General features: G+C 44.3%; 1 protein-coding gene across 1 annotated transcript in view; it reads left to right on the top strand.

The window, feature by feature from the left end:
* LOC128324021 (mucin-5B-like) overlaps window positions 1-25,292 on the top strand; it is a 109,398-nt gene that overhangs the window by 37,552 nt on the left and 46,554 nt on the right. The window contains exons 15-26 of the mRNA XM_053248138.1: window positions 990-1,242; window positions 3,788-3,840; window positions 6,196-6,296; window positions 7,870-8,021; window positions 8,771-8,909; window positions 11,548-11,658; window positions 14,182-14,361; window positions 16,455-16,691; window positions 20,014-20,170; window positions 21,551-21,679; window positions 23,109-23,193; window positions 23,439-23,476. Coding sequence (XP_053104113.1) covers window positions 990-1,242; window positions 3,788-3,840; window positions 6,196-6,296; window positions 7,870-8,021; window positions 8,771-8,909; window positions 11,548-11,658; window positions 14,182-14,361; window positions 16,455-16,691; window positions 20,014-20,170; window positions 21,551-21,679; window positions 23,109-23,193; window positions 23,439-23,476 — 1,635 coding nt within the window. The remainder of the gene's footprint in view (window positions 1-989; window positions 1,243-3,787; window positions 3,841-6,195; window positions 6,297-7,869; window positions 8,022-8,770; window positions 8,910-11,547; window positions 11,659-14,181; window positions 14,362-16,454; window positions 16,692-20,013; window positions 20,171-21,550; window positions 21,680-23,108; window positions 23,194-23,438; window positions 23,477-25,292) is intronic.

The following is a 25,292-nucleotide window of genomic DNA, read 5'->3' as shown; positions in this document are numbered from 1 at the left end:
TGTAACACACTCTACATGGGGCTGCCCTTGAAGAATATCTGGAAATTGCAGCTAGTGCAAAATGTGGCAGCTAGGGTTTTGTCCAGAGCTGCCCGGTGGGAGCACATCACACCCATCCTGAAAGAGCTGCACCGGCTGCCGGTTCATTTCCGGGTCCAATTCAAGGTGCTGGTTTTGACCTTTAAAGCCCTAAACGGTTTGGGCCCGGGGTATCTGAGGGACCGCCTGCTCCCAAGGGTTGCTGCCCACTTGACAAGGTCATCTGAGGAGGCTCTGCTCCGGGTGCCTACAATGAAGGAGGCTCGTCAGTCGTGCACTTGGGACAGGACCTTCTCTGTTGCTGCCCCCAGACTTTGGAATGCTCTCCCAGTGGCCATTCGCTCCTCAGACTCCATCACAGTTTTTAGAAAGCTTCTTAAATCATGGCTTTTTACCCAGGCTTTTATATGACTGTTTCTATTCTGCGTCTATGTGTTTTTACTCATTTATAGTTTTAATGCTTGTATTTTATAGTTTTTAAATAAGATTTGTTTTATATTTTTAGCTTAATACTTTGTCATTTTTATTGTATGTTTTTTAACTTTTGTAAACCGCCTTGGGGTTGTTTTTAATGAAAGATGATATATAAATTCAACAATAAAATAAATAAATAAAAATAAATAAAAAGGGTCTTGCTAGATCAGACCAAAATTCCAACTACAACAGCTTAATATGTCCCACAGTGCCTAACCTGATGCCTCCAAGAAGTCCACAAGCAGGGCTTGAAAGCGAGAGCCCACTCTCACCATTATATCCCAGCAACTGGGATTCAGCAGCATAATACCAATGAACCTGAAGGTTTTCTATAGCCATTTGACTAATTATTCTTGGGACTAAAGGTGTGCATGTTCATTTTGCGTAAAACAGAAGTAAGTCAATGGGAAGATGTTAAGAACAATTGTGTATTTACAAAACTCATTGCAGTCTTTGTGTTCCTTCCCCCCCCCCAGATGTCTCCAACGAGTGCCCTAAAACTATGGAATACAGCTATGAAGTGAAATTCTGTAACCGCTCTTGCCATTCACTGCGTGAGCCCGATATGCTGTGTAATGTTCAGATCATTCCTGTAGAGGGCTGTGGCTGCCCTGATGGCACCTATCTAGTAAATGAGGAAGAATGTGTTTCTCCGGAGGACTGTCCATGTTATTATAAAGGCCTGATGATCCAACCTGGGAATTCATTCCAAAAGGATAAGCTCATGTGGTAAACTGAATCAGATTAGTCAAAATATAAATACAAAGGTTGCAGTCTTCAAAAGCAATTGTCTGATAATTAACAGTGTATTGTTTTCTTTTTTAAAAAAGTTCCCCCCTGAATCACAACAATGAAACCAGTTTTCTATAGGGGTGTGCAATTTGGATTTTCGGTGTTTTGATTTGGATCTGAACCGAAACACACCTGTTCTGTTTTGTATCAGAATATTGCCCATCCGAATCACCCCTGATTCGATTCGGATCCGAATTAATCGAATCCGAATCAATTCGGATTAAAAAAACAGGTCCTGGGGCCAAAAGAGTGGGGTGGTGCCTAATGGGTGGAGGCTACCACCCCAATTTCAGAGTGATTGGGCAAAGGGCTGATTTTTGGTGAATTGTTGAATTTTACGCGTCTTTAAGGTTTTCCCCCATTAGGTATTCTGAGTGTAGATTCTATGATAGCAAATGAGATTTCCAATGAGACACCATGAATCCACTCTAATTTGCTATCATAGAATCCACACTCAGAATACCTCAGAAACAACAGAACCCTGTACACCATGGGTTAGAAACCCATGGGGATGGTTGGCACCCTATGTGCACTACACCACCACTCGCTCTGGGCCACCCCAGCACCCCCCAAGTGCACTTATGGGGCTGCTGAAAGCTCCATTATACCTTATGAGGGAAAACCTTAAAGACGCATAAACTTCAACAATTCACCAAAAATCAGCCCTTTGCCCAAATCCTTTGAAAAAATTCAGGTAGCTTCCTTGCCCCTACCTGGCACTACCACCAACTCCACACTGCTCTAGGCCACCCCTTTCCCCCTGATGTGAAGCGATACAGCCTCCATTATACCTAATGGGGGAAAACCTTAAAGACGCGTAAAATTCAACAATTCGCCAAAAATCAGCCCTTTGCCCAATCACTCTGAAATTGGGGTGGTAGCCTCCACCCATTAGGCACTACCACCCCACCCCACTCTTTTGGCCCAGATCCCACGTTATGCCCCCAATCTGCCCCAAAGACACTAAAACTTCAAAAATTCACCAAAAATCAGCCCTTTGTCCAATCTCTCTGCAATTTGGATGGTAGCCTCCACCCATTGGGAACTACCATCCCACCCCACTATTTTTTTCCCCAGGACCCAAAATTCGAGCAGATGTCACATCAGACCTTTTTGCATTGAAGTCAATGGGAGGCAAAAGGCGGGAAATTCAAATAGATGTCACTGCTCAAAATGGAGGGGGGGAAAGAAGGCCACAAAATGGAGGTCCGAAACATCCGAATATTTCAGATCCGAAACAGGGGTGATTCGTTTCGGATCCGAAATTTTTCAGAAATCTTCGGGGGTGATTCGGTTCGGCTCCGAATCACCCAAAATTGGCCGTTTCAGGTACAGATCGTTCTGTACCAGAAACTTTTCGCACATCCCTAGTTTTCTAGGGCTGAGAACAACCTCCAGCACCATAATGCTCTCTCACTGTAGCAGCTACACTATGGAGCTGGTAAAAGAACAGTGAAATGTGACCTTCCCTTTCCCATACCTCTACCTTAATACCCCCGCCCCCCCAAATGTTTCCTTGGAATATATATATTTTTGAAACCTCAACAGATGTTTCAAGTATTCAGATGGAAGATTTGAAAAATCGAATAGTTTTTTCCTTAGCACTCCACACTGCCAGACCCCACCCTTACCTTTGCTACAAAAACCCTTACATGTGTATACCTTCATGCACATGTGCATGTGTGAGCATGTTAATGCACACATGTGCATAACTGAAGCCTCACAGACAGGCACCTGTTTGACCTTTAAGGTGAAAATATGCTTCTGATAAGGAGCTAAAAATAAAACTCCAGCTCGTGGTCGTCATCTTTCACCTTAGATTCAGACACAATCCTCCAAATAAGCTTAAGGCTACAATCCTCTGAACATTTTTTTGGGAGGCAGCCCCAGTGAACCTATGAGGACTTGATTCTGCTTAGCATGCATAGAATTGGGCTACTTGTTAAGTGTAGCATTATTGAATTCGTTTATTGATTGGGAAACAGAAAGACTGAAGAGCAGAAATAGCATACATCCCAGTCCTACTGGACCATGACTGCTATAGTAGTTTAAAGTATATTCATGATATTTCAGTTGTTCCCTGAGATATTCTGGAGGGAGTTCCATCTCTGTTCTTTGCCATGGAGACTTGATGTAATGTCACTATAGTGTTGGCTTCCACAGCTCTGACCAAAGGTCAATAGAGTGACAAATCTGAGGACCAGAAGTAGCAATAGCAATAGCACTTACATTTATATACCGCTCTATAGCCGGAGCTCTCTAAGCAGTTTACAATGATTTTAGCATATTGCCCCCAACATTCTGGGTACTCATTTTACCGACCTCGGAAGGATGGAAGGCTGAGTCAACAAAAAGTTTACAATACTTTTTGTTTGGAGCTAGAATGAGATGCAAATGATTGCAGAGATTATTTATTGTGGACTGTAGACTGTTATCTTATGTATTGGTACAAGGTTCCCCTTTTATATGTTTATGTCTCTAGCAAATGCATTCGAGGACAATTAGATTGCATTGGAAACAAAGAAGCTGTGAAAGGTGAGAGTTCTTTTTAACCATTGTGCCTCTAAAGCCAAGGTATTGGGAATTTAAAATTAACTTTGAATTATCATCAGTATATAAATTTATTGGTTAGGATTTGTTCCTCCAGCAACAATAGTCCTGAGATTAACAATAATCCCAGGACTATTGTTAGTAACAGCATCCTTTTCACAGGTGGTCTGTGAAATTTAACTAATGTATTCAGCACTTGTTGTATATTCTGCTTATAATTCAAATTGTCCAATATCTCCCTTGAATATTAAGATAGGTCATTGAAACTGAGTATACATATCAGTGGCAATGCTGGTTGGAAGGGGTTTTTCACTCAAGTGCCATGACTGAGGCTGTTCACGCAACTGAAAAATGGTTAAGACAGGCGCCCTACGCAGGTCTGGCAGCTGTGCATGCTCCCAATTTTCAGTTGTGTGGGAGCAAATGACTAGGAGGAGGCAGAAGTGATTGTGTAATAGGCAGGATCTGGGTAGGACAGTGCCATCCTATCCAGGTTTCATACCCTGCATTTGACCAAGGTAGGTGGAAAAGCTGTCCTACGCAGCTCCTGTCTCCCCACACAATCACTTCTCCCTCCTCCTATTATGTTTGCTCCCACAAAACTGAAAATTTGGAGCATGCACATTTCCCAAACCTGGGTAGGACACTTGTTTTTGGTTGCGTGAACAGCCTCAGTCAGTGACAACCAAGAGAAGAAGGGTGCTTGCTTACCTACTACTGTTTTGTACTTGTGCTGGGCTCTGTCATCTAAGGACTATGGTGGTAGCTGTGCTTCCAGATGACTAGGCCTGTGCACTCTGACCACAGCCCTCTGGTTGCATCTCTCACACTCTTCCATGCATTGATGCACATTCAGGATTTCATTTAACACAAATGTTTTTAAAATAAGCCCAATCCACATGTTTTTTAAGAAGTGGTGTGAAAGATGCAAACCATATTCATTGTGATCACTCTAAAATCATTAAAAAGATGAAGTTCTGCCACCTTCCCCAACAAACAAACAAACAAACAAACAACAAAGACCCAAGGCTGGCAATACTGTTCCACCTTGGAACACATTCACTTTTTGCTAAAACAAACAGTTGGTACAATAAGAGCGATGATGGGGTCAAAACAGAAAAGAACAAAACACCAGGGGCATAACTACTATTAGGCAAGGGGAGGTGGCTGCCTGGGGGCCCCCACACCTCGAGGGCCCCCCCAGAAGCAAGTCACATGGCTATATATTGTGAAGAGAGAGAGAGAGAGAGAGAGAGTGTGTGTGTGTGTGTGTGTGTGTGTGTGTGTGTGTGTATCAGCGAGGGGCCCATTTTAAAATTTTGTCTCTGGGCCCACTCCAGCCTTGTTACGCCCCTGCAAAACACGTGTGATGTGAGAGATCCAAGACTGAATCTCTCAACATGTTGTCCTTTATTTTGCACCAGCCAGTAGGTGTGCTAATTTGATCAGGGAAACAGCATTGGGAGAGGTTATGTTTAACATTTTCCCAATGCCATTTCCCTTCTTTCCTCTTCAAAGTGGTGTTTGACCTGTTGGGGAAAAGATTCAAGTGCCTGAAAGTCAGAGGTAATTAGACTGCCAAACTGAAATATATTTAAATGCATATTGTTATGCAATTCAGAATTAGGTATCTTGCACCATATAATCTGTTAGTACTAGGGGTGTGCAGAACATCTTAATTTAGGTTCTTCTGAACATTCCAAGATCAGAACAGAACCCCCTTTTAAAATGGGATCCTGCTCTGAGCTTGGAACATAATGACCCAATTCTGGCCAGAATGTCCTGACCCATTCTGGCTGTCATTTTGGATTTTAAAATGGTGGTCGCACATGTGTGATGGCCATTTTAAAATCCAAAATGGCAGCCAGGATATTTTGGCCAGGATGGGGGATGTTCCATCAGAGTGACCAGTTGCTCTGTTACCAGTTGCAGGGGAGTAACAGCAGGAGAGAGGGCATGTCCTCAACTCCTGCCTGTAGGCTTCCAGTGGCATCTGGTGGGCAACTATGTGAAACAGGATGCTGGACTAGATGGGCCTTGGGCCTGATCCAGCAGGGCTGCTCTTGTGTTCTTATGACCAACTCCCCAGTTGCTCTGACAGAATGTTCTGAGCATTTTCCATTCTGTGCACACCTCTAGTTAGTAATGCAAACATTTATAAATTGCTTCTTTTGGAATAAGAATCAGCTTCCCAAGACGACATGTTCTTCCTCCAATCTTTGGTATTTGAAAAAGTATAATATTTTATATATCAAGGATTCTGGAAAAAGCTTAGTGATATGCATATTTCTATACTGTCTGAGCTTTTAAAAATACAGTATTTCTGTTCCTCTGTTGCAGATTGTCCTCCTCCTATGTATTACTTTGACTGTAGCTTGGCTGGCTCAAGGGCAACTGGATCAGAATGTCAGAAAAGCTGTAGAACACAAGACATGCAGTGTGTATGTAAGGGGTTAAGTTCTCGGCAGTAAAGCATGTTGGTTATTTTCTGTGCTTGACTGAACTTCATGAATGCTAATGGGAAGTGCATTTATCCTGCTCACAAGCCACCTGTGCTGCATCCATGAGAACAGAGGAAATATACTCACCCAGTTTATGATGATGCCTAGGAACATAGGAAGCTGCCATGTACTGAGTCAGACCATAGGTCCCCCGAGCTCAGTATTGTCTACCCAGACTGGCAGCGGCTACTCCAAGGTTGCAGGCAGGAATCCCTCTCAGCCCTATCTTGGAGAAGCCAGGGAGGGAACTTGGGGACAAGTCAATGGTACTGTTCATGTCAAGTAGACCGGTACATGCATGTTGATTTGATTTTTGCCTATTTAGTACAAAATAAAACAACTCAAAGTAGCTCTAAAATGAGGCTGTTCATACAAGCAGCCCTATACAGGCTCTCACAGCCCTACCCAGGTAGTGCTGCTCATATGGTACACTGTGGGATCGGGCTTGATCCTGGTACTGCCCCGCTGGAGAGAGCCCAGGCTTTGTTCCTGGGCTATTACTGAGGTGAACGGATGTGAGAGTGTGCCCTTCTACCTCAGTACCCGTTCATATATCTGCTTGGGCTACCTGCAGCCTAGAGTGCCTGGCTTGTGGGGAAATCCCCCAATGCACTGTACTCCTTGCGTGGTATATTGAGAGATTTCTGGAGGCTGGGCTGCATTCCCACAGCCTCCAGATGGCCACATGGCTCCAGGCAGCATGGCTCATGTGGACGTGTGAGCCATGCAGCCCAAAGAAGAGAGGAGATCATCTGGGTGGAATGTAAGAGCAGTCTTGCCTTCTGCCCGTCCTCCCTGCCATTCTGGGTCATGTGAATAACCTTAATATCTTTCAGTTGAATGTAAAGGGATTAGTATATTTTAGCAAGATCCAGACATGGTCCCAATATTTACATGTCGGCATAGACAATTTATCCATTTTATTGGCTACTTAATCATACATCATTAAAAAAGAAAAGCCATGAACATCTGCTGTATGGTACTGCCAAAAATTACTGCTCCGTCTTCTGCCAACAATTCGTCCATTATCACTAGTTTGTTGTGTAAAGGGAGCAGGGGTGGCCCTTCCATGAGGCAGGGTGAGGCAATCGCCTCAGGTGCAGGTATCAGCTGGAATGGCCACTATTTCCTTCCTAGGGCAAATAGCAGCCACTGTGTGACCTGATCCAGTTTGCGACTGTAGCAGAGACAACTAGTTAAATCCCCTCTTCTCTCATACTATGGCCCTGGTTCTGATTAACCCCTTGGCTAATTATGAAACGAAAAACAAACACACAAGGGCCAGTGATGTGCTTTATGTGCACTACTAAAAGAAGGGCTTAAAAAAAAAAGACTACTGCCATTTCCCCCTTCTCTCCTTATTTTATGTATTTACTTTATTTCTTTTTATACGTCTGTGCCACCTTTCATTAAACATAGCTTCAAGGCAGTTTACAACATGTTAAAACATTAACCAAGTACTGTATATGTGCTTCCTTCTCTAACCATTTCCAATTTGTTTCCATGTGTCCAGTATGCTACAGAATGTGTCTCTGGATGCCTGTGTCCTGATGGTCTGGTGTCTGATGATAATGGCAGTTGTATTGAGGAGGAGCAATGCCCTTGCATCTATGGAGGAAACGTCTATAGTCCTGGCACATCTATCACAGTCAGCTGTAATACATGGTAGAGTTCCCCCCCCCCTTTGTTCTTAAAGCTATTGCTGTAACAATAACAAAAATAAATGCAGGTCTTAAAGCATATGAACCAATATGACTTCACTGAGACCCTGAAAGGCTAAAACATTCAATTAGAGCCCACTTCTCAAGTAATTATCTCCATATCCCCTGAATATGGGGAGTGGGAGCAGGAATAGGCCCTCACTTGCTGGCCCCCACCCCCAGATACTGATGTGCCCACTGGCCATGTCCCCAGCAGTCACATATGCAGCATTTACTGTATGAAGAAAGGGCTGTACTTCTGTGCACCACGCCTGCACATTGCCATGTGGTAAGACAACATGTACAGTACTTTCATGCATGACAATTTCAGTGATATCATCCATGTCCATCATGGTCAACATTGACAAAGCTAATGCCCAAGCATACAGAGAGTTGGGCACCTAGAGCAAGGCACCACACTCGTACAATGCACCGCACTTGTCACACTGTGCATTTTGGGATTTGTGGAGGGTGGGAAAACGAGTCCCAGCCTCCAGAGATCCATGCTACATGAGCAGTGTGAAGAATGTGGATGCACGGAGGTGCATTGAAGAGGCCATAGATGATCATCTGCGGGAAACATAGGCCCTTCTCTGTCTTCCCCCACCACCTGCCCTCCCTGCCCCAGGAATGATTGTGAATATAGCCTTACTGTCTACTTGCAGAATTTCCACTGAGGTGATAAATTGCTATTCTTTATATTTTATCTACTAGCATATGCCACAGGAGGCAGTGGAAGTGTGCAAACCACCCCTGCCAAGGAACATGTATTGTGCATGGGAATGGACACTACTTCAGCTTTGATGGAGGGAAATTTGATTTCATGGGAGATTGTGATTATATCCTAGCCCAGGTACAAAATGTATATTGCCTGCCTCAAGTGTGGGCTGTGTTGTATGGTATCAAATTACAATTATGGGATTTCAATGATTAAATGATTGTCCTGGATTTCATAATGATGATAACTGCAACGGGTTATTTCTACTTGGTAGCCGACAGCCAATATTCACACATACCAAGAGGAGACTTAAAGTTCAAAGAAGCTTTATCTCTGCAATGTAAGTAAAGCGACCGTCAAAGGGATAGCTCCCCAAAGACAAGACGGACCCAAAATGGAGCCCGTCTAAAGCATTTATACATGGATTACATTCCAAGCAAGTTAGCACATACAGTAAACCACTGCTCTTGTCAGGTAGGCCCTACCCATCAATTATCATACACATCCTTGAAGATCACAGCACAGTCTTTGTTAGGGCCCTAAATTGTTACACAGTTTGTTGTTACATAGCAAATGGTTTTCTGGATGTCATCCCAGGCCCAGGTGCAGCGAAGCATGGCCATGGGAGGCAGGCAGTAAATAGCAGAAATAACAGTTTACTGATAAAACTCAGGATAGAACATCAGGCAATTTGATGAGGAACAGAACCGGCTGACACAGGCATCCTGATCATAGAACCCTGGCTTAGTTTTATTTATTTATTTATTTATTCATTCATTCATTCATTCATTCGATTTCTATACCACCCTTCCAAAAATGGCTCAGGGCAGTTTACACAGAGAAATAATAAATAAATAAAATGGATCCCTGTCCCCAAAGGGCTCACAATCTAAAAAGAACCATAAGATAGGCACCAGCAACAGCCACTGGAGGTACTGTGCTGGGGGTGGATAGGGCCAGTTACTCTCCCCCTGCTAAATAAAGAAACTCACCACATTAAAAGGTGCCTCTTTGCCAATTTAGCAGGGGTCACACTGCTACTGCGTTCACACTGCGTTCAAGATGGCATTAGTTTGGTTCAGCTTTGCATTAACTATATCTGCTAGAACCACTACATATATTAGTATAGATTACTGTAGAATGCATAGATTCACAGGTAACAATGACTAGGAGGTAGAATTGGTACATTACCTATTCCTCTGAATCTGTGGAGGATTTTGGAATGCCATAGGAGGAGCATGCAAAAAAAAAAAAAAAAAAAGGGAAAGAAAGAAAGAAAGAAGAGGCATCTGATTTTGGTTTGAAGAATGCTCGTTTTAGTGCACCATGCACCTCCAGGCTCCAATCTCCTTAAATGAGAACAGGGAGGGTAGCACATTTGTCTCTGACAAATAGTAAAAGTACACATTCAGAATAAGGTGGCAGTCCTTGGACTGTAGGACGGCAGATGAAGAACTTCATATCAGAGTGCTCCCTTGCATGTGTGTGTGCACACACACCCACACCAAAAAAACCTTCATGTGGAAAACTAGCAGAAACAGAAAAGGGCACATACCTAGCTTATTCCTTGATGTGCAGTTTTCTCTGTGTAGAGAGAAGTTCAACAAACACGTGGGTAAGTATCCAGAAACAAATGCAGTCTGAAGTGGTCATATTTTTGCTCAATGTGTAGATCAGCATTTTCTCTCCACAGACTTGTGTTCATTAAACTAGCAGATAGGCCCTCCTAGGAGAGTGTGGGATACCAGCAGGTGATGTGCAAGCAAGGTGGCATGTCTTTGCTGTGAACTGTCAACTCTTCACTGAAATTATTGAAAGTGAGGAATGGGGTTGTGAGTTCCTAACTGCGGAAGGAACTCTCATTTCATTAGGATGAAGTGAAGGGTGGAGAGAGAGAGCGTGTAGAAGCAGATAAGAGGTAGTATTTGAGTTTAGAAACTGGGCAGCCGGGTAATAGGCCGCCTCAAGCCTCAGAGGCAAGATGCCTCTAAATACCAGTTGCAGGGGGGAGGAACAGCACATGAGATGGCACACCCTTACCTCTTGTGGGCTTCTCAGAGGTACCTGGTGGGCCAATGTGTGAAATAGGATGCTGGACTAGATAGGCCTTCGGCCTGATCCAGCAGGGCTGTTAAGAACATAAGAACAGCCCTGCTGGATCAGGCCCAAGGCCCATCTAGTCCAGCATCCTGTTTCGCACAGTGGCCCACCAGATGCTGCTGGAAGCCACAGGCAGGAGTTGAGGGCGTGCCCTCTCTCCTGCCATTACTCCCCTGCAACTGGTACTCAGAGGCACCCTGCCCTTGATGCTGGAGGTGGCCCACAGCCCTCAGACTAGTAGCCATTGATAGATCTCTCCTCCATGAAGTCATCCAAACCCCTCTTAAAGCCATCCAGGTTGTTGGCTGTCACATGTTGTTGGCTGTTATTATGTTCTTAAACTAGAATGGTGTATATTTGTGTGTGAGGTAGTGGTGGTGGGATTGGATAGGAAAGCAATACCTGTTGTAGGAAGCAGACAGATATAACCAGTGAGGTTTCGTGTGTGTGTGTGTGTGTGTGTGTGTGTGCGCGTGTGTGTGTTCTGCACAAAAAATAGCACCTTAGAATGAAGGTACAGTTTCATAAAGTGTGAATGCTGCTCAAGACTATATGTTTCATAGGAGTTATGTTAGTTTGGTGTGGCATATCACTTCCTTTTCAAGTATTTATATCATTGTGGACTGAGATGGAGAATCTTACATTCAATGCGCTTTTTGTTTCCTTTTCTAAGGATTTCTGCCCCCAAAATCCCCAGTCAGGCACCTTTCGCATTGTAATGCAAAATATTGCATGTGGTAAATCATTGAGTGTGTGCTCCTTGAAAATCAGAGTGATATTGGAGGTAAGTGAATTATTGGCCTTACAAATAGAGAACTTCAAACATTAATAAATGCATTTTTGCTCACTTGCAGAAGCTGGGCTACACCTATTCACAGAACACGTCCACCCTATTCCTTTTTTATTTGGGGAGAGCAGCTGTGAGTCTGCTGCAGCAAAAACAGAAGTGCTATGTAAAACTGACACTGACCCCCAGAACTGGCTAGATCTGCAAGCTCCCAAAAGCCCTAATGAGTTTTCAGCTGACCTGTTTCAAACATCTGACTGAACTTGCTGGACATCCAAAAATAATAGTCTGAAAAGGCCCTTCGTTCTGCTGTGCTCCTGGGTGCTTTCCAGATAAAACCCTACAACAGTGTGATTATGGATCTGCTAAGTGTGCCTCTGTACTTCCTGTGTTGTGACACCGCAGTCCCTGCACTGACAGCAAGGTGCTGTTCATATTTCTGATGCCTTCTTTTGGGTTTTATCTTTGTGTTATAGTGCTACAACATTGCATTGTACGAGTCTGAGATTCTGGGGATCATTTTCAATATGATCTTGCCAAGCTGAAGCATTTTATTGCTGTTGTAGCATGTAATCTGGAAAGCACCCTGGTGACATCATCAGGCATATGCTAAGGCCTTGAAACCCCTTCCAGTGCAGATCGCTCCTCCTTTGCTGCTTGAGAGAATAGAGAGGTAAAGAGGCCTTATAGCATACAAAAACAAGAGCAACAGGTTTGAAAAACTCTAGAGCCTGATGCACACCTGATATCTTCAGGGCCAGGGTACAGATTAGGGGTGTACAAGCTGGTTCAATTCGAACTGTGGTTTGAATTGAACCAGCCCAGTTTGGCTGGTCCAAGTTTGAACCGACCCAGCCCCGATTCCAAGAACTTGTTCACAGGCCAGTTTGAGGATACATTAAAGGGGGCATTCTCTAATCCCTATCCTAAGGCCGGTGGGGGCGGCGGGGGGGGGGGGGAGAAAGAGGCCTCTTTATCTTTAGTGGAGGCTGTGGCAGAGATGGTGAGGCAGTTGGGGGGGGGCAGCAGGGGCCCATCCAAGCTCCCTTCTAGCCAACTGAATGACAGCTTAGGCCAGCTGTGGCCTGGTTCGGGCCTCCACACACACACACAGGCCATTTTTGGAAGGGCGGTATAGAAATTGAATTATTATTATTATTATTATTATTATTATTATTATTATTATTAACATGTGCATACTTGGAGACCCAAACCAGGCCATAGCCAGCCTGGGCTGTCATTCAGGAGGCTAGCATGGGACTTGAAGGAGCCCCTGTCACCACCTCCTCTGCCTGCAATGTCTCCACCTCCTCACCACCTGCACTAAAGGTACAGAGAGCAGAGGCTCACTAACCCCCGAACCTTGGGGACTGGGGGAGCCTCCAAATGGTCGGGACCAGGAGCCTCCGGCAGCTGAGCCACCCCATGCCCACCTCACCAAAGCTCTGCCTTTTAAAAAAAAGTCTTACTGGGAGGGAGCGGAGCAGACCTTTCCCCTTCTTCCCCCTCCCCTGGCAGCAGTGGGGTGGGAACTGGAGAGGCGCTGGCCCCATCCATTCGGGCCAGCATCTTTAAACAACTGCAAGACACACCTGCACAGTTGTGATGTTGCAAGCCCACGACATCATGGGCTTGCGACAATCTCTGAACTCATGGGGCCTCACGGCTGGGTGGTCCAGGTGCCCAAATTACCTTGGTGCTCCCCTGACAGAGGCCCCCTTCTCTCACCCCCCCCACCAGCCTTAGGATAGGGATTAGGGAATGCCCCCTTTACTGATTAGGCTGAGTTGGTTTGAATCTGGTCCAGTTTCAAACAGAACCAGCCAAATCGGTTCCGTGCACACTCCTAGTCCAGGTGTGTGTTAGATATTTGAATAATTAATAAATGCTCTCTGAATTAATTCTGAATTTGATGGAGTGGGGGTTCATTTGCTCTGTGGGACTTTAAGGACTCAGAATCTTATTGTGGCATATGGTTTTGTGGTCCAGAGCATCTGAAGAAGTGGGCTATAACCCAGATTATGTTACAGTAAAATTGTTACACCTTAAAGTGCTATAAGACCACATTCACCCCAATAAAAGACATATATCCAATTCTCACACACATTCATTCTTCCCAAATGAATGCATAGACCCCTGACACTTTCCATCCTTACTTACACTATTGATGTAGCCCTATTTATGTATTCAACCTGAGTTTTTCTCTACTACAATATTGCTGTCTCCTCTCCAGCATCTCACATTTCCTTCCACCCTTAATTTAAACAGTTTGATTTGTTAGCAGTTAAGATTGTTTCTGAAGCCATGACTCTACAGGTCACTGCAGCCATGATGGCAGGGGCAGGGGGGCTTGCTTCTTTGACCTCTAGCCTTCTGTAACTATGAAGCAGGAAATACATCTTGGGGAAATGAGAAGTTGTATGTTTCTTGCTACACTGGGTTATAGCTGTGTTTTAATAGCATGCTTTCATTTTGGCTGCAACCGTGCTCTTTCAAATTAGTGGATGTATTTTTTTCTAGGATAGTGAAATCAGACTTCTGGAAGGAAAAGTTGAGGAGATTGTTAGTAAGCCAGGCATTGAAAAGCATTATACAGTCTTTCTCATGGGGATTTATATTGTAATTGAAACTTTCCATGGGGTGACCATCATGTGGGATGAGAAGACAACAGTGATTGTACAAGTGGAATCCTCTTTTCAGGTAGGTGCAAACACAGCTGCTAAGGTGGCGATTTTCATGCATTTTTACGTGTCAGGGCTGGTTCACGTGTATGGTGGTTCTCCTATCAAGATATCAGTGCCATTTAGAGGGAAAATTAGACTCTCGTGTGTACATTGTCACAGGTGAATCTGTTGCAGAGAAATTACTTCATCCTCTATAAGTAATTATACAGGAAGCAAATTTAACTGAGAAACAAGTGTTTGATATGTATTACTAACTAAAATATAGGCTATGAAAACAATAAACAGAATGACAGTCTCTTATGCAGAGAGAGGAAGAACCTCTCAGTTTGAATTCAAGGCAACAAGTGAGGAGAAGACAAATGAACTATGACTCCATAAGAACAGCCCTGCTGGATCAAGCCCAAGGCCCATCTAGTCCAGCATCCTGTTTCACACAGTGGCCCACCAGATGCCGCTGGAAGCCTACAGGCAGGAGTTGAGGGCATGCCCTCTCCCATGCTGTCACTCCCCTGCAACTGCTACTCAGAGGCATCCTGCCTTTGAGGCTGAAGGTGGCCTATAGCCCTCCGACTAGTAGCCATTGATAGACCTCGCCTCCATGAAGTTATCCAAACTCTTCTTAAAGCCATCCAGGTTGTTGGCTGTCACCACATCTTGTGGCAGAAAATTCCACAAGTTGATTATGTGTTGTGTGAAAAAGTACTTCCATATGTTGGTCCTAAATTTTGTGGCAATCAATTTCATGTGATGACCCCTGGTTCTAGTGTTATGTGTGAGAGAGAGAAATTTCATGACCCAGCCATGCAAATGGCCAGCGAGTATGCGTGGCAGCCTCCAAAATGGCTGCCAGTGCAGAGAGGCCCCAAATGGGCAAATGGCCCATTTGAGACCAGGGGGAGGCTGGCAGGGGGAGGGGGAACAGCAGGAGACCCCCTCTGCAGCCTCAGCAGCACCCCTCAAGGCCCCGCAATGGAGGTAAGTTCACAATTTTTAAAAAATATATTTCCACCACCCCTGAGTTGGGTCCAAATCGGTTTGCACTTGAATCGGATGGGCCTGGCTCTAGTGTTCACAAAACAGGATCAGACCCAGTTCAGTTCAAGTCCAGTTCAACTCAAACCAAACCGGGTTTTCTGGGTTTGTGCACACCTCTACCTACCTGTATAACTGTAAGGGTTTGAAAGTTAATAACAGAAAGAAGCTTAATTGTTTATTATTTGTCTGGTGCATGGTTGAAGCAAATGTAGGCAATATTCTTGGTCGCAATTGAGTCCCTGTAATGTCTCAGGATATTTGTCCATGTGACATTTTGCACAGTATTGCAAGGGCGGAAGAAGGGCACTGCCCTTGCAGAGAGGCTGGAAAGTTGCTGTGTTGAAAGCTTCTTCTGCAGCCAAGCATGTATGGAAAGGTAGGGGGAAAATGGTTTTTGTTTCTCTCCTCTCCCTGCAAAAGACCTTTCCGTTTCTGGAAATATGTCCGTGAGAGCTGGGCAGCCCCTCCATTCACACTTGGCTGTGGAAGAAGCCTTTGCCACAGCTACTTCTGTTAACTAAGCAAAGAAGCATCTTTCAAAGTGGTGATTCTCTTATATTTAGCAGGGGGAGAGCAACTGGCCCTATCCATCCCCAGCACAGCATCCCTCCAGTGGCTGTTGCTGGGGTCTGCCTTATGTTTCTTTTTAGATTGTGAGCCCTTTGGAGACAGGGGACCATCTTCTTGATGTATTCCCCCCCCCCATGTAAACTGCTTTGATAACTTTGGTTGACAAACAGCATATTAATATTGTAGTATTAGTATTAGTAGTAGTACTGTCTAGCATCTGCATGAGGGCAGAGCCCTTCTTTTACCCTCGTATCACTGAGCAACATGTGGGCTATTATCTTTTTAAATACATGTGTATAACTGAATCCTATTTCCAGGGTCTCAAAATGGCATAATTACTTAGCATAGAATAGTGTTTGGAATTGGGAGGGTGAAATAATGTGCAAGGGCATACATTGTAGAGGTCTGGGTAACAGAATGTATTAGATTTATAGGTAAGTATGCATGTGTCATCCCCCCTCCACCAGAGAGGACTTTCTAAACTAACTTGGGGAAATTTTCTAGGGCAAAGTTTGTGGTCTTTGTGGTGACTTTGACAACAGTGCCAACAATGATTTTACCACTAGAGGGCAGCCTGTGGAGATGCGTGCACAGGCATTTGGAAATAGCTGGAAAATTACTACTAGCTGTACGGACATAAGCCAGACTGACCTATGTGCAAGTCAGCCTTTCAAGCTTGTACTGGGGCAAAAGCAATGCAGTATTATCAAGAGTGAAGTTTTTCATTCTTGCCACAGTAAGGTAAGTTCTCTTTGTGTTTAGATCTGTTCCTGACCCAAATTATATGTCACATCCAGCATGCTATTGGCCCTTGTGTGCTGGATATCTTTTCCCTATATATCTGCTGTGAGGTGGCCCTAACCAGGATCAGGAACAATCTGATCCAATCTGGATTGGCTACTTCCTGCACAGTAGCAGCTGGTGAGGGCAGTGCCGGGGTGGTGGTGGCGGCGAGAGGTACCTTTAAAAATTAATCATCAGGTGCTTACCAGTTTTTAGGCAGCACCTGCAAGCCGCCTCCAGTGGCACTCCACTTGCAATCCCACACAGGGTGGCGATGCTCTACCTGGCATCCCGGTGGGACAGCAGCATGGCCCTGGTCTCTGCAGATGCGTGGGGGCTCCATGCACGCGCAGAGGCTAGGGTTATGCCACCACCTCACTGGGATGTTGGGAGGAGCACCACCACTCCTCATGGGATTGTGGGCAGAGCACTGTTGCTCGAGGCAACTTGCAGGTGCTGCCGGAATGCTGGTAAGTGTTGGGGGTTGTTAATTTTACCCCCAGCAGGTAAACAGCAGAGCACTCACTCCAGTTACAGGTGAAACTTGGAAAATTAGAATATCGTGCAAAAGTCCATTAATTTCAGTAATGCAAATTAAAAGGTGAAACTGATATATGAGACAGACGCATTACATGCAAAGCGAGATAAGTCAAGCCTTAATTTGTTATAATTGTGATGATCATGGCGTACAGCTCATGAAAACCCCAAATCCACAATCTCAGAAAATTAGAATATTACATGGAACCAAGGAGACAAGGATTGTAGAATAGAACAATATCGGACCTCTGAAAAGTATAAGCATGCATATGTATTCAGTACTTGGTTTGGGCCCCTTTTGCAGCAATTACTGCCTCAATGCGGCGTGGCATGGATGCTATCAGCCTGTGGCACTGATGAGGTATTATGGAAGACCAGGATGCTTCATTAGCGGCCTTCAGCAATTCTGCATTGTTTGGTCTCATGTCTCTCATCCTTCTCTTGGCAATGCCCCATAGATTCTCTATGGGGTCAGGTCAGGTGAGTTTGCTGGCCAATCAAGCACAGTACACTGTATACTTTTCAGAGGTCCGATATTGTTCTATTCTTCAATCCTTGTCTTCTTGGTTCCATGTAATATTCTAATTTTCTGAGATTGTGGATTTGGGGTTTTTATGAGCTGTACGCCATGATCATCACAATTATAACAAATTAAGGCTTGACTTATCTCGCTTTGCATGTAATGCGTCTGTCTCATATATCAGTTTCACCTTTTAATTTGCATTACTGAAATTAATGGACTTTTGCACGATATTCTAATTTTCCGAGTTTCACCTGTACAGAATAGGTAGCAGAGGATGGTTTAGTTGTTGCAGCTATTTAGAGAAAACACGTGAAGATTCTTGTAGAGCTAAATAATTAGTATGTATTGCTTAAGTACACTTGGATAGGAAAGACCTAATGCTAATCTAAAGGACTACATAATGAATAGGTAAGGGGAGAGAGAGAGAGAGAGAGAGATGTTTCCATCTACTCTCTAAGAGGAAAGGAAGGATTGTGGCTCAGCGCAGGAAGTGCTGAAGTGTCAGATCAGGTGTTCATAGAGTAGGGACAGATAGGGAGACCCTTTCTCATTGTCTCTACTCCCAATGCCCCTAGTGGTCTTTAGGATAGTTAGTGCAAAAGGTTGATGCATGGGAACTCCATCTCCCACAGTAAGCACCTGCTGGTTAATTTTTAAAGGTGCCTCTCACCGCCGCCTCCCCTGGTGCTGCCCTCATCAGCTGCTACTGTTCCTACAGCTGCTAATTGCCCCAGGAGAGCAATTGCCACTAGTAGCAATGGTAGTGTCTCTCTTGTGGCAAATAGCCAGGTTCGGACTGTGATGAGGGCCAATGTTTAAATATCCTCTCCTGCCTCCAACGCAGCAGATGTACCCAGATCTTTTATGAGATAAGAGAAAACCTCTGACCCAGATGCTGCTTAGCACATGCTGGTGCCTCTGACCTTGTTTTTAACTTGCACACGGTCACAAAACAAGAGTGTGTGCAGTTCCCAAACTAGGGTAGGAGACTTCTCTCTAACCCTGATTATGATTGGGTGGTCTTATTGTGTTCAAAGTCCCATTCAGTTTGTTCCTCAGATATTTCAGATGGGAATGCTCCAATTGAGTTCAAAGTGATAGAAAGGAGAAGTTGAAGCTTATTTGAATATATATTCAGATACCAAAGTCAGCATAATCTGGAAGGCATAGTTTTTGATCCAATGCAAATTGTTCCCTCCAGTTGATTGTTAAGTTTAATACACGGCACATGATTGATCCTATGAGCATAAGGGATATGACAAAATGATATTTTTATTCTATTTGTACCCAAATTGAATCACCCCTGATTTGTTTTAGGTCCAAATCTGGCCAGTTGGCATAGGGGTGATTTGTTTTGTCCACAAATTTCCCAAAAAAATCATTTTGTACCCAAATCATTTCTCACAGACAGCAGGGGCAGGCAGTGAATCTTTCAGCAGCAAGAAAGGGGTGGAAAAAATTCTCTTCTCTTATCCTCAGTCAGGAAAGCAGCAACAGAAAGCAGAGAATCCACTCCAGGCAGCAGGCAGGCAAGGCAAAGCAAAACTCCTCTCGCTCCCACTCCCGCTCTCTCTCTCTCCCCTCACACAAGGCATAATGGTGGCTGGCTGCCTCCTTAAGTACATTTGACAATACCTCCTTCGAATTCCTCCCACTCTTGTCCCATCTTTGAACCTTCCCCAACCAATGTGGGTTCAGTCACTCCTGGCAACACAAGATTTGAATGGAAACGAGCCAATCTGGAACCAGAGGGGAATCGCCAGCCAAGCATTGCACACTATGAGCCACCGATCTGGTGTTTGGGAGGGTGGGATTTTCAAAAGATTTCCAGACACAGAATGGAGACAGCAAGAGAGATAGCCAGAAAATGGAGGTCTGAATCCACAAATTTTTTAGGTCAGAAATCTGGGCGATTTGTTTTAGATGTGAATCTGGCCAGTTAGCATAGGGGCAATTTGTTTTGTCCACAAATCTCCCCAAACAGGTAGATTTGGGTACAAATCATTTTGTACCCCAATTGATTCGTACATCCCTAATGGGTATGATATTAACATCATCATATATGGTGGCAATATAGATATTTTATTGAAGCCATGAACTTGTAGGGCTGGCTCCTATGGCAAATAGCCTGGGCTAGGCAGTTCTGGAGCTTCAGTTTTCAGACGGAGATTAAATATAGGCCTTGGATAAAATATTTTTGATGATCTTTGGTTTTGTTAGATAAATCCAACACCCTATTATGAATCCTGTCTGTCTGATTTCTGTGGCTGTGACAGCGTGGGAGACTGTGAGTGCTTCTGTACTGCTGTAGCTGCTTATTCAAGGAGTTGTGGCAGAGCTGGTGTCTGTATTGATTGGCGAAGTCCTCGAAATTGTCGTGAGTATGCACAAAGGAAATTTACATTCAGCAGCAATGATAATGTGGCTGAGTGTGATTTGAGGCAAGGGGAACAAACTAATCATAATTAAATAATATCGTTAAGTAGATCACTGATAAGAGAACTTTAAAAAAATAGAGGTAGATCTTGTTTGTTCACAGATAAATCTAAAAGTCACATCAGCACAAGTTGTGTATTGTTATATATGGGAGCAGGAACTATGATTAAATGTTCATTGGTGACTAATCTTTTATTGTCTCAATTTGTACATGTTCAGCTTATCATAGACTAAAAACAAATACAATTTTCTAGGGTGTGTGTTCAGAGCTTACTAAACAGGTGTTTTCAGAGTTCTTATAGATTTCTCACACCATTCTCCTTTAAAAAAAAAACAATACAAAAAGACAATGCAATCATAACAAAGAAAACAAGGAGTAGGGGAGTACATCATTGTTCAATTTTGATTAAATTAACTTATTTCCTTCACTATTCTCCTTAAGTTAGCTTCTTCTTTGAAGTGTGACTGCCTCCTGAGATCTCAAAAGGTGAATGCCATCTGTCATGCTGCATGAATGAGGCTATGTCAAATGTCCGCGGACCTAAACTACCTTTGGCATTGTGATGTCAGTGCTGATCTATGACATCACCACATTGCACAAGGCAATCATATTATACTTCATGAGGCAAGTCTCTTGAGCAGCGGAAACCGGGCTAAGGGAGCCCAGCCCGGTTTCTGCTGCTTGTGTGCAAGAACAGGAGCTGTGTGGCTCCCAGCGGCAAACCTGCCTAAATGCCTTCCCTCTTAAATGAGGTTAACAGAGTGAGTGCTCCATTAACCCAATTCTTTTGGTTGTGTGTCTGCCGTGGCTGCTTGCAGCCGTGGCAGACACACTTGGGGAGGCAGGAGAGGGGAGGAGGATCCCAAGAACGCACCTCACACTCAGACGGTGCATTCCTGGGACTCCGGGGGCGTGGCAAGGCGGGGCTTCCCTCTGCCCGACCCCCAAGGCGCCTGAGCGAGCTGCGGCCAGGTGCGAGAGTGCCAGAGCAAAGACACTGCTCATGTGGGTGGGTGATCCACCTGCCCAGCAACAGTCTAGTGACAGTCTGCGGGGAGAGCGGGTCAAACCCGCTCTCCCAACAAACCCCCCTTTCGGCTCTTCACACTAATCGTGTGAAGAGCCTCCATGGATAGCATTTGCTGGTAAAACTGGGCATGGTATGGTTAGACCATTACAATATGAACACACCATGGCAGGTGTGCGAAAGCCTCCAAATGAAAATAATGGCTGACAACTGAGGTGAATGTAGGGGAATGTTGAGGTGGGGGTGGGGGAGGAAAGAGGGCTACATTATAACCAGCATGTCTTATGATCCAGCTGTGTTCTGCGACTACTACAGCCCACCCAATAGAAGGGAGTGGCACTATAAAGCTTGTGGAGACCCTTGCTTAAAGACCTGCAGGAATCCTGGGGGAGAATGTGGCAATCTACTTTACAGTTTAGAAGGTAAGTCTTACTGCAGAATTTGCTTATGCACTTCTCACAAAATGCAACTGTGAAGAAACAATGAGGCTGTTTACATGTGCAACTCTACCAGGACTTGCACAGCCCTACCTGGGTAGGGCTCTCATGTGGATTGTTGGGATCGGTCCTGATCCTGGCACTCTTCAACCAGGTAGCCCGAGTATTTTACTTTACTGATGTGGAAGGTTGCAAACACACCCTTCTACTCCAGTACCCCGTCAGGCTGCAGTACCTGCAGCCCAAGCAGCCACAGAGCTGGGTGGCTAGAGTGCCTGGCAACAGGGAAATCTCCCAATGCATCATGCTCTCCACACAGTGCATTGTGTTATTTCTGGAAGCCAGGCTGCATTTTCCTGGCCTCCAGATGGCTGCACAGCTCCCAGCAGCATGACTTGTATGGGTGTGTGAGTAGCGCTGCCAAAATGAAGATGAGGATCATCGGGGGTGGGGAGGTAGGTGCAATCCTGCCTTCCTCCTCAGCCCTCCCAGCTATGCTTACAGGGTCATGTGATTTACCTTATTCTGTTTCTGCTGAGATTGGGCAAATGCAAATTTCATTTCATTTGCAGAGGGAGGATCAGTAAGGGCCAAGTGTCTGTTCTCTTGAGTATATCAAAAGTTAAATTTACAATGCAAATTGCAAAACAGCAGTGTATTTAAGTGTATTTGTTGTACGTATTGTATTTTGTTTCCCAATATGCACATTATTTTAAAAATAATATACCTGCATGGTATTACCCAGTAATAATGTGTTGAGCCTGTGGGTCTGATGAAAAGATAGTTGTTCTTAATACAAATCTTGGTCTTCTTCTGGGGTCTCAGGGTAGGGTATCCTAACTGTTATGGTTGAATGCCTCTTAATTAAAAAGTTTTGTTGTCATCATCATCATCATCATCATCATCATTCAATTTTAGGATATTTTAAACCTCTGTGTTTGGAAAATGTTTGTGTAAACTTGCTTCAGATATGTTCAGGTATGTTAGAATTCTCCCTAATAAGTTAATAGACGGGTAGATTTAAATGGGAACAGGCAGATACTTTGGAGCCAAACATTTAGGGTTTTGAAGGTAATGACTGGCATCTTGAATTCTTGTCAACCGCAAACAGGGAGCTCCACATCCTACCAATGGAATGCTACAAATGTTGTATAGTTGTTCTAAAGTTTGTATTTGGTAAGCTTATTTTTTGAACACATTTTTATACCGCCCCATATGCAAGTCCCTGGGCAGTTCACAATCTAAAAACACAACAATTAAAACACTGACACAATTAAAACAGTTTAAAACACAGATGAAAACTCTAAAACTAAAAACATTAAAATGATACACTTTTACAGTATAGTTTTATAAATACAGATAAACTAAAGATGAAAAGTAGATTATTATTTTTGCCTGTTTCCCCCCAATTTAGGCTGCTACCCTGAGTGCAGTGATGATAAGCCATATTATGATGAAGAAACAAGAGAATGTGTCTCATTGCTTGAATGTACCTCATGGTAGGTCATTTTTGTGCCCTGGTTCATTTTGCCACATGCACGTATGAAAAGTCTGCAACTATTAAATTTTCACCAGACTCTTGACATAAATGGTTAATTAAAAACAACAACAACAGCAACACACACACACACACACACACACACCCCTTCTGTAGCATTTGAGATTTTGGGGTTCAATGATCTCTCTCTCTCTCTCTCTCTCTCTCTCTCTCTCTCTCTCTCTCTCTCTTTTAATTTTTCCCCAGTGATCCAAAACAAAAACTCTGCCTGAAGAATTCTAATGGTAAGATATCCAGTGGCAGTTTTTAATCATCTTTCTGTCAAACCCGCTCTCCCTGCAGACCTCCTTTTGGCATCTCACACTGCTCGTGTGAAGTGCCTCATGGACATCTTTGAAAGCCAACTGAAGCATAGCAAGGTTGGAGTGGGCCCTAGGACAAAAAGTGGGTCCCTGCCTCCCCTTCTACAGAGAGGTGTAGGGTTAAAGCAAAGAGCAAGTTATCAGCCAGCTGTTGCCTCCCCCCTCAGGGACCCAGAAACATTTGACCCCCTTGTTCAATTGTAGTTAACACCCCTGATCCCAACAATGGCGTGGAATATTCCCAGCCAGCAAACATAGCTACTGTTGCTATGAAGACTATTATTATTGCTACAGTGAGGCAACTATATGTTTCTATAGCATCATCTAGATCAGTGTTTCTCAACCACCGGTCCCTGGACCGCTGCCGGTCCCCGAAGGGTTGAGTGCCGGTCCCTGACTGGGAGTCAACCCCCCCCCCCAACTGAAATCAAGGCACTCACTTCCTCAATTTTGCACATGGCACGGAAGAGGAAGAGTATCACAGAGGCATGGGACCCTTCTTGTGCCTTGCCTCCACGTGCTGCTGAGATCTTCCTACAGCTATCTTATTCCCTATCTTTACAGCTTCAAACTGTATGCGGTGCGGGGGCATGGAGGAAAAAGTATGGCAGTGGGCGCCACTTGAAGGGCTGCTGGTTCTTGCATGCTCATTGTTTGCAGCCAAAGGTTGGTTGATTGAAACCCAGCTGCCTGTTGTGGTCGAGGCGCCTTGAGAGGGAACGCTGTTTCCCTCTTGCATCAGTGGGGCTTGCTTGTATGTTGTTTTCATTGGCCCCATGTAGCTTTTGAATTTTTCTAATGGCCCAACATCCCCTCTCCACTGAGTAATCAGAAGCACCTCCACCACCACCCCGCACATACTGAAGACATACTGGAGACAAATTTGTTCATCCAGGCTTTTAGATTCAGGGGTTCTCAACCTTGGGTACCCAGATGTTGGTGGACTTCTACTCCCATAATCCCCAGCCATAATGGCCAAATGCCATTGTTGTTGGGGGTTATGGGAGTTTAACTGAGGGACCCAAGGTTAAGAACCCCTAATATTCCATGTTTGCAAAAGATTCCAAATTTAATTATTTTAATGCTTATATTATTTTCATTCTAAACAGCCCAGAGATGCAAGTTTTGGGCAGTATAGAAGTCAGATAGATAGATAGACAGACTTGAAACCCCTTTACTAACTGCTGGTCCGGGAAACTGCGCATGAAGAATGTAGCGGTCCTTGAAACTCTGCACGAAGAATTTAGCGGTCCTTGACTCCAAAAAGTTTGAGAAACACTGATCTAGATGCTGTACAGAACACCAACATGACACAATCCCTGTCCAGAGATCTTGGGTTCTGCATTGGAACTACAAGACAGCAATTTTGGGGAAGTCGTCAGGGACTGTGTGTGGATAGTTTGAGAGAGCGGGTAGCATACTTGCCAACATGTCTTTATTTTCCCATTTAGGTGAATGGGAAAATAGGGACATGTTGTCAGGTATGGAGTAGGAGCAGGAAAAATGAGGGTAGAGTGGTTCAGGGACAGCTTAGCATATTGCTAGTTAAGTGTGACATAAGGCAGTGGACCAAACAAAAGATATGTTCAGCAGAACCCTTTTTCTGTACCAGTCTCATGAATAAACAGGGAGGCTGATGGGAGCTAGAGGAGGGTGGTCCTTGAAGCTTCCTTATCTAGGACATGAATAAGTTACCAACCCCAGTCCTTGTCAACACATGGTTGAAAGGTTTCACTGT

The sequence above is a fragment of the Hemicordylus capensis genome, chromosome 1 (genome assembly GCF_027244095.1).
Source record: "Hemicordylus capensis ecotype Gifberg chromosome 1, rHemCap1.1.pri, whole genome shotgun sequence".
Lineage (NCBI taxonomy): Eukaryota > Metazoa > Chordata > Lepidosauria > Squamata > Cordylidae > Hemicordylus > Hemicordylus capensis.
The sequence above is the reverse complement of the archived record's forward strand: the minus strand, read 5'-3'. Positions and strand labels throughout refer to the sequence as shown.